The 12,640-nt window shown below is 42.2% G+C and overlaps 1 protein-coding gene across 4 annotated transcripts in view; it reads right to left on the minus strand.

Annotated features, from left to right (window-relative positions):
• Positions 1-12,640, minus strand: part of INPP5A (inositol polyphosphate-5-phosphatase A) — a 262,040-nt gene that overhangs the window by 101,445 nt on the left and 147,955 nt on the right. For all 4 annotated transcript variants that reach the window (XM_075504269.1, XM_075504266.1, XM_075504267.1 and 1 more), the window contains exon 7: positions 4,134-4,186. In XM_075504269.1, the coding sequence (XP_075360384.1) occupies positions 4,134-4,186 (53 nt within the window). The remainder of the gene's footprint in view (positions 1-4,133; positions 4,187-12,640) is intronic.

A 12,640-nucleotide genomic window follows, 5' to 3' on the forward strand; every position in this document is an offset into this window, starting at 1 on the left:
AGCCCCATCATCTGACTGTATTACCTTGCCTGGGATTTCAGATTTAAAAATCAGTTTTTCCCTTTGTAGGAGCCAAGCATTTTGAATTTGAACAAACGGCTAAATCATACTGACTTTGCATTAGTAGTCCTGTGTACAGACATCTCTTTTATGAGAATTCGGTGTGGAGATAAAAAACAACAGAGAAGGCAAACATACCTCATGTTCAAAAAGGAGTTTGCAGCCTGCCAGTGAGAACATGGGAACAGACTTTGGCAGAGAGAGGTATCAAGCGGAAACCCCCGCTGTGCGCAGGGAGATTCCCCAGATCCTGACGGCGTCAGGGAACGGATCTGGACGCAGCAAGTAACGGCAGTCAAAACAGCGAATGCACGATAAAGATACACAGGCCACCGAGCAGCCGGCACAAAGGCCTCTTCCAAAGATACTGGTGGGGTTTTTTTGGCTACAGGGACCAGTGTATCTTGCTGAATGAACTCACAGTGATGATAAAGCAGTCCTTCTAACCTTTGTATTAAGATATATAATTAGTACGTAACTACAAACCATAATCTGGAGATGATGGCTCGAGATGCCCATTCCTGTCTGTCTGAAGGATAAACAGAGAGAATCCCAGTAGGACAGGGAGAGACCTCGTGTCACTAACTCACCTCCTGTGTGAAGGCATCGATAATCCATCCCCGTTTGCCTAAAAACTGCTTGTTCTTAAACCTTTCTAATGAAGGACCTTCCACCTAGAATTTCCCTGTCCTTAAATTAAACCTCTCGTCATATTACCTGTTGTCCTGCAAATGAAACTGATTTCCTTCCGCCCTTTCTGCCGGGGAGACAGACAGCAACCAGTCTCCCAGACGTGGCGAGCCAATTTTTTTCACCTCCTACGCAAATAGTCCTACCATCCTTGAGTCTCCTGTTCTTTTTCCAGCTTACCTAAAGCACAGCACTCAAAACAAGACAGGTACTCTATCAAAGACCTTGGCAGCACTCAGTTAAATAATTACCATACCTTCCCCCTTCATGTCCTTCACATGATGTCTCTATTAACATATCTCAGTAAGATAATAATGAACCATATTCAATTTCTTCTCCTTTGATCCTTTTCTACAGTATGGGTAATGAGTCAGTTATTCCCAATATTGTATTTGTGCTTTTGAATTCTCCTCTCAAAGTGCAATGCTTTGCACTTCCCTGACTTTAATCTTGCAATCCTACTTTCTCTAAAATATCAAAACAATTTTGATTGCTGATTCTGACCTCCGATATACTTGCAAACATTCCTAGGTTGGTGCCATACCTACATTTTATATATGTATTCTCTACTACATCCTCCCTACCAAATATGGACTATATATGTAAACTGTATTTAAGACTGTAATGCATTCAGGGCACTATCTTGCACCTATTAACAATAACACTACAAACTATTGGAATAGAAATAAATACCACCACCCTCCTTATATTCAAGATACTAAAAAAAAAAGGGGGGCAAAAAAAGTCCATGCAGTTACGTAGATCTCTCGTTTTTTCTTAAAGTGAAATCTCAGAGTGCCCCAAGATTCCTTAATTCTTCGTTCACACTAAAGATAAGCTAATGAAGAATAATGGATGGATGTGAAAAACCTGGATTCACAGAGGAACTCAAGTGGGGCAGATCACTGAATCACAGAGGAAAAAGAGAACAGTTCTCTGAAATCTTTTAAGGTCACTTTTTTTGGTTTTTGGAAGCCCTGTTTTTGGCATGAGGTACATTCTATAATGATGTTTCCTTAAGCAGGGAAAATTAATAGCTCCCTGCAAGGATTCACAGGGAAGCATTAACAACAAGTCTCCTGGCTATATTTTTATTGAACTATTAGCATGTAGAAATGTATAGATCAAAAGTCATGATTATGAAAACGGCCAGAACTTTGTTATATGCATAAGCACATAGACTGGGTTTAAACACGTACCATACCATGAACAGACACATCGTGCACTTAGACCTAATTAGGTGTATTTTCTAACCCCCTGTATTTTCCGTAATATTTCACTTTCATTCTCCAGAAATTGTTAACAGTAACTTGCCCCTTCAACTTCTCATTAGAAACATCTGACATCTTGTTAGATCATGGGGATCATAATCGCAGACTATTCCAGACACAAAACTGCCACCATAGCTCACCTCATTACAGACCAGAAAAAGCTGTGAGCCTCCTCACTCTTACTTCCCAATATACCCTTAGGAAACGTAAGCACAGTGTATTATCTGACCAGAACATCTAGCTACAGACTGCTCCTTCCAGGAACTATCCTTTTTTACTATCAACCTGCAAGAAAACATTTCCTTTAAATCTATCTCTGAAGAACACTTTTTTTCTTGGAAGGGCCTAAAAATAAATTCACATTATTTTTTCTGCAAAGAGGAAATCCAAGAGGATAGGAGAGACGGAACCTGGAAAAGTCATGCTATGAGAGGAACGGCCAGATCAGCAATTGGTGCTAAATACCCACTCTGCAGACCTCTACTGCTGGAGTCACATCCCATGTTCTATGGATCTGGAAAATTAACAAGAACCTACATTATCCCATAGCTGCCTGCCTGATTTCTGGGTCAAAAGTCTGTAAAAGGAGAAAACCTGCTGCTTTTTCATTTTTCACAAACTGTTTGCTTAATCTAATAAACATGCTTACACAAACAAGCAACAACACTGTTCAGCACTCAAAAGTCAGCCTGTGTGAACATTCATCAGAATTTAAAATCAAACTTACAACTTTAAGATGTGTAACGACCACAGGAGGAAGGAAAAAATGTTGAACGTTCACATACATTTAGGTGACTATAACATAAATAAGCAGTAGAGACCAGAACTATGACTAAATGGTAAGAGGTATGGTCAGATTTCCAGATAGGACTAGAGAAACCTGAATCATCTGTGGGTTTATTGAGCTCTCCTTGTGTTAAGACAAGGAAAATTTTCGAGCTCTCTCAGGTATAGTGCTTTGCACAATCAGCTGCTCCCCCAACATACACTACTACTGTTACTGCTATTACTGTTATTAAAGATAGCATTTTCAAACACAGATAGTAAATAGCTTCAGTTATGAGATACACCTCTTGTCAACGCTGGCTGGCAATGCTTCTTCCAAAGACAGTCATCTAGCGTGTAACACCGTAATGACGTTCAACTTCTATTTTCATATAGTTGTCTGCTCCCCTCAGCCGCCACCTCTTTAGGCTGCTGGATGATCCCAAGAGCAAAAAATGTTTGTTTCTTCTGTAGACTTTCACAACACATCTTATGAGGAACTCTCTCTGCTTTGATTACAGCCAGGTTACACTGAACTTAATTAAGTCTTGCTCAGTGGGACGTCTCCCCAGCAGCCTACGAGCGCACAGGAGAGAGGCGTGCTGCCTGCTCCCTGCTGCCCCTCCATCAAACCCTGCTCGTGCTGGGCTGCCATGTGCGTTATTCTACTCTAGGATGAAAATAACCAACCTCACAGAGAACAGGACCATGCCTTGGGTTTAAAATGGGAATCCTGACCTGCGTACGACAAATAAAAAGTTCTGTTCCAGCAGAAGTAACATAGTAGGAACAGGTTTTAAAAAGCTGAATTCCTTAAAGGTAGGGTCCCTCCACTGACTTCAGTGGAAACTGGACTGGGCTTAAAGGGCTGGCTTCAAGAGTTCATAGAGAACAATCTCTTTCCTTAGAAGTCCCAGAGGTGAGGGCTGCATACGCCCAGGCACAGGCGTCTGACCCAGGTGAGACGCCGGAGAGCCTCGGCCGTATGGGGCGTGATGGGGAGCAGCAGCGGGGGGACGCCTGTAGCTCCACACTGTGACTCCCGTGGCCTTCGTCACAGACGCCAAGCTTTTTTGATCATGCTTGATTGAGAGGTTGCCTATGACCTGAATTATCCCATGCTGATTGCACATACATGTGAGCATTAACATCGCATTTTGTTATGCGTCATTACAACTTACTGAGCATTATGTGTTCAATAAATACTGAAGCAAAGCAACTGTTTTGGAACCAATCTGTTCTATGAATAGACCAATCTATACATATGAATACCTTCTTCGAAATAGTTGTTAACAAAAACATACAGAATATACACATAATCAGAAATAACTTCAAGATGCAACTTACCAATCAGTAATACACCATCTTGTTCGAATGAAACCTTTCCTGGACCACTTGCACTGAAAAATAAGCAAATAAGAACCAGTCACCTTAAGTAAAGGATTACTGTGAAAGTGAAATGTCCTTATACGGAGAACAAAATAAAATGACGTTCATCCATATGCTGTAACTAATAAGCACTACACACCAACTGAGGCACCTTGAAAATGTATACTGTGTCTCTTATAAATCCTGGAATTATTTATATTTTTGGTCCTGCAGCAGTTATAAACTTATGTGTAAAATTAATATAAGCCCTGGTAGTTGTTTATAGATGAAAGATAACCAATTAGGAAAGTTTTATAACTGTATTTATGCTTAGCCTAAACCAGCAAATTCTTACTGCCTCTGCACAAATGTCTTGGCTTCTTTGTAATTTTACCTGAACTGTAAGATGTTGTCAGAGATTTACATCAAATTAGAATGAATGAGATCTGCTAGAAAGCTATTTCTCCTGCTGAGCCAACCCACCCAATATTTCTAGAAAAGTTAAGGGGAATTTAAATAATGGTAAAGCATTACATTTATCAAAACTGCAACGTCGGCGAGAAAGCCACAAATCAGCTCATGCCAACGTGTGGCACTTATGATACAGCAAAAGGATTTTTTCAGCACCACTCCTAAGCCACCGCCATAAATTACAACCTCCCACAAAAAGACATGATTCTGCATCCTATTTATTCACTGTTAACAATGAATGTGGGGCTAGGCTAATGTTCTCTGGTAATGAATATGGCACCAGGCAGGCCTAAATAATGATGCCAATGATTTTGTCGCAAAAGACTGCAACTCCTTATTATGAATAAAGTGCCAGCCACAGCAGAGCATCCCCCCCGTTCAGGGGTACCGCTCTCCTAAGGCACTGCCTTCAGAAGAGACTTGCCGGATGTATTTATCCACCTCACCGTGAGCAGACAGTCCTCATGAAATTTTAAAGTCCCAAATACAGCTGAGATAGCGAAGTGCCTCGCAAAACCTAAACGGGCTGTTTTCGGACCACCCTTCAGGTCACCGTTCCCTATCTCCCCCCTCCTCCCCTCTTCAGGCACAAACGCGGTAGATGCAGTCAAGACCAACCAGACATAACACCGCTCCTCTGCTAGGGCCCCTTTCCCGTTGGCGTTCTCCTTGCATTCAAAATATGCAGGTTATGAAGATTTTAAAGTGTTTATTTTATTGAATAAATAATAGCTTATTCTTGAAAGCTTGAATATGAAAACTATTTACTGATATGCAGTTGTTCTCTTCTAGCCAAACCCGGGAAAATGTGCAAAGTTACTTGAAAATGGCAGCTTATTTCATTGATTGCACACAACTTCAGAGCTTGTAATTTTGTGGAAAAAGTGTTACGTACATGCTACAAAACTAAGAAGTAAAAAATTGTCTACAAAGCTTACGCACAGTTATGTACTCCAGATTTTGGGAAACCTGGTTTTAGTGTTTCTTACTTCAGGTGGCAGTTTCAGAACCACCTTTCCGCAGGCTTGTGGGACCTTCCTACACAGGCTGCCAGAGCCAAATTTTACCGCGAGAGCCGCAGGGAACACGCAGCTTGGCTGCCTACCCGAGGACCCCGCTGTGCCGGCCCTGCCGAGGAAGGCCGGGGGCTTTTCCTGCACAAACTGCGCCAGCCCGGCCCGGCTAGAGCAGTGGGCAGCGCAAGGGAGTAGCCCTCTCCAGGCTGCCGAGTCCAGGAACGGTGACTAACCACCGCGTCCTTTACGCAGCGAATCAAAATTCCTATTCTGGCACTGCGGACACACAATGAACAGCCGCCTTCTGTTCCTGACTTATGTCTCTACTTAGAGTTGGCTTTCAGTAGCTCACAGGACATATATTAAGAGGGAATAAAATAAATTAACAAAACACACGTTTAGCTAAATGTAAAGATTTCCTGTAGACAAAAGGAGAAAAACCTCCCAAACCCAGAAGGCTCACAGGAGGAACTGGACTTCTCTCCTGAGCACACGCGAGGTTTACAACACCCCGCCCCGCAGATCTGCCTGGGGACTCCTGGCAGCTGACTGCATCGGTTCTGTCACTACAGACGGGGTAAGTGGTTTTGAGACATTTAGTAATTAACACCAGTTGTTTGCTGATGCTTACAGATGCTTAAATGTTTTGGGGGCCATCTGAAAGCAAGTAAATTTGCTTCTGAAAGCAAGTAAATTTGCTTAGGTCTAATAAGGTCGTATTCGGGGAGGACATGCTAAGAGCTCACTCAAATCCAGCTGATGGATACATTCAGAGGGGAACTAATTTCTCTGAATCCTTATTACTTTTGTCTTAGGAGAGCCCAACTTCTGATTTTTCTTGAATTGCAGCTCTACTGAGAAAAACTCTGTGGTGACTGTGAATAAATATCTACTTCATTGTAAATATATTTTTTTTCAACACTGAAAAATAAGCTATTCTGTAGATCCAGCAGTCACTCTGGTCAGCCAGGGAATGGCTGGCTGGAGGGCTAACCCACCAAATCTTCCTAAAAGTCCGGCTTTCATGGCTGAACTACAAATCCCATAATCCAGTAAGGTCTCTTCTATCACAGTTTCTGTGATGATCATGACAGCACAGTCACAAGTTGAGATTTGGCAAAATGTCAACATTTATTCAAAAGCAAAACCATGAAGAACGTTAAATGCTAAAAGCATTCACAATTGGCTTAAATCTAATCTCAATCAAAAAAGGGGAGCTCTGTCATATCATTCTTAAAAATAACTATATTGAACTTTTAATTCCTGAAGAACAATACATAGAACTTAAAATCAAATAGTCCAAGCCTATGATGTGGCCCAAGATAATGTCTTCAATCAAGCTGTCATTTTTCATTCGCTATTTTCCTCTTGGGCAACATAACAGGTACTTCAAAAGATGAAACATTAAAACATGGCCAAGTAGATCACGTGGCTTAGGGCCATACATAGGGTTTTGAGCATCTCCAAGGTCAGCGACTCCACAACCTCTCTGGGCCCCTCTTCTCTTGCTCACCCCCACGGTGAAATCTCTTCCCAGATTTAGTCAGATTTTCCCCTGCTGCAGCTGATGACCGCTGCCCCTTGCCCTGTTGCTGCACACCACCCACCACCCAGAGGCACCTGGCCCCATGGCTCAAGAGCCACCAGCTGGCCACTGCAGCCAGCAGCGTGGTCCCCCATCGCCTCCCTCTCCTGGCAGCACAGACGGGCTTTCTGGCTTCTCCCACATCCCGAGCTCCAGCCCCAGAGGTGCCTCTGCTGTGCTTGCTCCAGTTTGCCCACGTCCGTCTGGAACAGGGGTTCCCAAACAAGATGCTGGAGATGTGACGTGGCCTCGGAGTGCCAATCGGATGGAGGAGTCCCTTCCTGGGACCTAACACATCCTGGGATGCTGCTGGCCTTTGCTGCCGAAGTACAGTGCTGGCTCATGTTTAGTTTGCTGTCCAACAAGATCCGGGTCCTTTTCTGTTTTCTGTATAGTCACCTCCAGCCTGTACCGCTTTAGGAGGTTATCCCATCCCAGGGACAAGGCTTGGCATCAACCTTTCCTGAACTCCATGAGGTTCCTGTCAGACCATTTCTTCAGCCTGTTGAAGTCTCCCTGAACAGCAGCCCTGCCCTCCAGCATACTGACTGCTCCCCCGACTTGACGCCGTCTGCAAAGTTGAGCGTGCGCTCCATCCTGTTGTCCAAGCTGTTACCAAAGGTGTTGAACAGTACAGATCCCAGCATCGACCCCTGAGGACCACCACCAGCTGCCAGCTGGACTCTGTTCACCACCCTGTGAGCCTGGTGGAGTGTAAGATGGCCAGCTTGCCGGCCATCTTACACTCCACCTACCCAGCACACGTCACCAACTGGCCTTCGAGGATACTGCGAGAGACTGCATCGAAGGCCTTGCTAGAGTCAAGGCACACAACATCCACGGCACGCCCCTTGTCCATGCAACTGGTCATCTGGAAGGTTTGCTCCATCATCTTCCCACGACTGAGGAGAGGCCACCTGGGACCCTTCTGGAAAACGGCTGTGACATTTGTGTTTTCCCAGCCCCCAGGAACCTCTCCCTTTTAAGACGGCAGTGAGAAGCCTCGCAATGCCATCAGCCAGATCCCTTTCTCCCTCGGACGTGCCCTGCCCGCTGCCAGGGGCTCACGCACGTACAATTAGCTTAAGGTTTTGTGCAACCAAAGTGTATGAGACCAAGGGTCCTGCTGTCAGTCATCATCCACTTCTCCGCAGGCCATCCCACAGGACTTTATTCTGAGTCCGTCACTGACGACCTCACCAACACAAGCAATACCAGTATAAAGTATGCCCAACCCTCAGCACCGCTGCCTTGTTCTGTTTCATGCAAGCCTACACCGATACAAGCCAATTAAAAGGTATTTGCAACACAATTTATATTTCATGACATGGTAAAATAAAGGATTTCTTATCCTAGCTTGGTGTTTCCTCACACATACACTGCAAACACTGGTTTTAAGGGCAGTAGTACGTATTAGAGGCTATTTTGCCAAAAATTTACTTTAGTAAGTGTAACTGAAATTCTGACACCTATTAGAAGTCCTTAAATTTTTTTTTTTTTTAAATCACAATTTGAAAACTTGTAGTTACATTCTGCCAGCCTTTTCTTTGTGAATAGAGTCTCTCAGGAGATCGTGCTGACCTTTTAAAAACCCCTAGAAACACCACCTACATAAATAACCTCTGCAACATCGGGTAAAAGGACCTCCAGACAACATTAACATGAAGAGAGAGGTTATAGAGGGCTAATGTCAAAAAGCACTGTGAGCAATAAGTAATGCACACAAACCATGATTGATAATGACTAGCACAGAGCCTTAATTCATCTTTTCTCCATCATTTTACTGAGAGGGACCATATCAAATTAAATAGTGACCCAGCAAGGGTTTATTCAACCATACAAAGCAGGGGCATGAAGGAAAGACATATTAAAGTGGCAATGACTGCAGTGTAATTGCAGCTTCTTAAAGGAACACCGCAGTTCAGAGGAAGACGGGGAATCTTGCCCATGAAGCAGCTGAATACCGACCAGCAAGAACAACTGAGCCGCCGAGCGATGCTCAGCGTTAACAGGGCCGCATCACCTCGGCGAGAACAACTCCTCCTCAAAGCCGCACGCAGGAACCTGTGTTTCACGTACTCACGATACGCTCAATGTTTAACCAGCCAGGAAAAGGAGCGTGTATTATGACAACTTTCCATAAAAACCATGCAGAATGTAGTTCCTGCCCCAAAATTGCTTCCTTTCTTTCCTTAGATCAGTTTACAGAACTAAAGAATTTATGCCCTTGTGTTTTTAGGAGTTTGTATACAAACTGTTCAAAGTACCTTTCTAATTTCCCCGTATTTCAGAACAACACGCAGTATATGGAAACCTCAAGCCCAATTCAGCCTTTGAACACTATCAAGCATTGTAACAGCACTATCAGTCATATTTTTACTGCCAAAGATTTTTAGAAGTCATTACATAAATTTAAAAGTCTGCAAATGAAAACATCTATGGCACTGATCAAAAAAATGTATGGTGAGAGCTTAAGAATATGAAGCCAATCAACCTAATGACAAGGTCTATTATGCAGTGTAATCATTTAATTGATAATTTGCTTTTTCACATAATGCTTTCATTACCCTTTATTTACCAGAAAATACAGTATAAAGAACTTAGTAAGAATATATCTATTGGAAGACCACATTGAAGCATCTGTGCATGATGTAAGCAAATATAAGAAACATCTGATAAAACCGACACTTGCTCCACTTATTTTTACATACCAAACCATGGGACATGCAAATCACTGCTGCTGTCAGCTTCTTCCTACGCACACCACCAGTGAAGCAGCCGATCAGTAGCAATACATGATTTCCTCACTAAAAGTTATTTTAGAAGACAGAAATACAATAACGACGCAACTTTTGAAAGAAAGATCAAGTTAAGTGTTTATTTGTAAGAAAGTTGTAAGTTACCACGTCAAGTTGGCAGGCGGCCTGTGGAAGCCACGGGTACGAGTACACACGCGGTGGGGCAGAGGTTTCAGGGGCCCCTTTTTCATCTGTTGGACAACCTCAAAGGACCGAGTGGATAAAGGGGAACGCAGGAGCAGGGATGTGAAGTCAGAGGGGCCTGACCCTGCCAGCAGCTGAAGCGTAATGCTCCAGCCTAGGTCATCGCCAAAACCAGCTGGAAATAATGGTATGCATCTGAAAGCACAACACGGACTACCAGCCTGTTCTCACACTTCACCTCCACTGTCAAGATACAAGATTTCTTCTATTTTACGAGGCACCTTCTTTTTTCCTCCTATATCTCACCAAACTCTCCAAAGAACATTTAAGTCTGTAAGAATTCCTTTCTTTGGAACAGCAGAATTCAGGGTTGATAGGAGTATAACCAATGGACCAAAATTTTAGACGCCTAATCCAAAAATATGATAGTAATTCTGTAGCTCATTTCACTTTTTCTGAGATCACAAAGAGTCATTACAAAGCTTATTTTATAAAATAGTCATTAAAGGTAGATAATTACAATAATAAAATGTGTACTATTAAGGTAATAGCAGCACGATGACAACATGACACAGAACTGCCAACAGCAAGGTTACATGACCTGTCCCCACATGACAAAATCAGAGCCCCGCTCTCGCAGCGTATTTGCTGCTGTGGTCAGGACAGGCCTAACTCAGCATTTGACCACATTCCCTTCCAATTAAGATTTTCTTTAGGACTTATCTATACAGCCAAATTATATTATCGTTGGAGCATATGACTTAAAATAGTTAGAAAAGCAACAGTGGGGGACGGAAACATGATGGTCTGGGCCTTTTACTTGGCCCAAGTAACAGCCAGCACAGGAGACTGGGGAGGTACTTCAGCTCGTGCTGGGGAACGTTACCCAGCCCAGGCTGAACAGAGCAAGGACACCTATGCCTCTGTATCATACAATGCCACTTGTTTTACTGTGTAATTTGTATATTCCCCCACTCCAACCTGTAAATTACCTTTAGGTACTCATAACTTGAACACACTTACTTAATTCCTTTAACTTTGATAAATAATTCACTTATTAATAATTTGTCTATTTAACATTAAGAATGCAAACGTTAGTAGGCTCTGGACCGAATACAGCCAGTAGTTGAACCACTGTTTAACATCTTAAATATAAAAACGTCACCCTTCACCTTAGATATATACTGCAGCTGAACAACATGCCTTACATATTCTGGATTGTTGATGCGCTTTAGTATTTCCAAACACAGTATTTGGAAAGAAGAAACTTTTGGAAACAGAATTTAAAGAAGAACAATAGCTTGGGAAGGAGGAAAGAGAAAATAATTTCTTATTTCAGATTTCAAAGCAACAATCTTTATTTTTATTTTTTATAGTTGCTAGCTGATCCACCATCGTAAACCAGCATAAAACCAGGTAGAGATGATACAGATCATCTGTACACTCTCAGAGAGGTATCTACATTTTAAAATAAGAAAAAAATTCCTACTTCATGTCCCAGAAAGGGGATACCACATCTTTCACCTTACAGTATTAAGTCTCTTCTCAGATCCTCTGTTAATAGGATTCCTTTAGCCAGCAGATGGATTGTGAATACAGGCAGTTTCATCTACTAAAAGACAACATAAATCATCATTGAGAAAGGAGAGACCGCAGTAAGGTTATCACCATACAGCCTTCTCCATGAAAGGTTTGCATTAAAGCATTAGTGAAATTAATTCATCTTTCATAAGAGCTTTGAGCAGTATCTGTGATCTATGGTAACAACCAATTTCTCACTATGGGAAAAAAAAAATTACTCAGGCCTGATAGACTACACAAATCTGCTTTTTTTTAAATGGCCTAACATTATCTGGAGTGTTGCTCCCAGAGGCATCATTTGAGTCTTATGCCTAGCCAAGAGGACCCATAAATCAAGACAGAAAGTTTTGTTAGTTTTATATGCAGTGGGCTGTAATTATTTTGAATTGCATTATGCCTCAATCATTGTAATTACTTTTAGATCATCCGTAAGCAGCAGTAATAAAAAGAAATCAGTCTTAAACCATTTCTCACACAAAACATTGTAAATGTGATATGAGAAGTCTGGCTAAAACACACAAGAGCATGTAAATGTAATGTTTGGACAGATATGCTGCTCATGCGTTCTGCTGTGTCAACTCAAATTTTCAAAATACGCATTATTTTGTGGTCTTTTAATTAGCATCGTTATTACCAACACTTGTCTAGGACGAAAACAGGTGACGATTAATTTTAGCTTTAAAAATAGAAACATGTATACGAGAACCAAAACTATGTCACTGTTGTTTTTTTGATGTTGCTGTACTCGTGTGCTTCAGGGACTCTTTGGTCTTCAGTCCCAAATGGAAAACAGTGTAGTGTAAAAATCATCATAATTATTTTCTAACTTTTCGAGTCACATGAAAAATATGCTGGTTTGGTCTGTGCTAGGTTGCATGCCAAATGAGCATG

The sequence above is a fragment of the Mycteria americana genome, chromosome 6 (assembly GCF_035582795.1).
Source record: "Mycteria americana isolate JAX WOST 10 ecotype Jacksonville Zoo and Gardens chromosome 6, USCA_MyAme_1.0, whole genome shotgun sequence".
Classification (NCBI taxonomy): Eukaryota; Metazoa; Chordata; class Aves; order Ciconiiformes; family Ciconiidae; genus Mycteria; species Mycteria americana.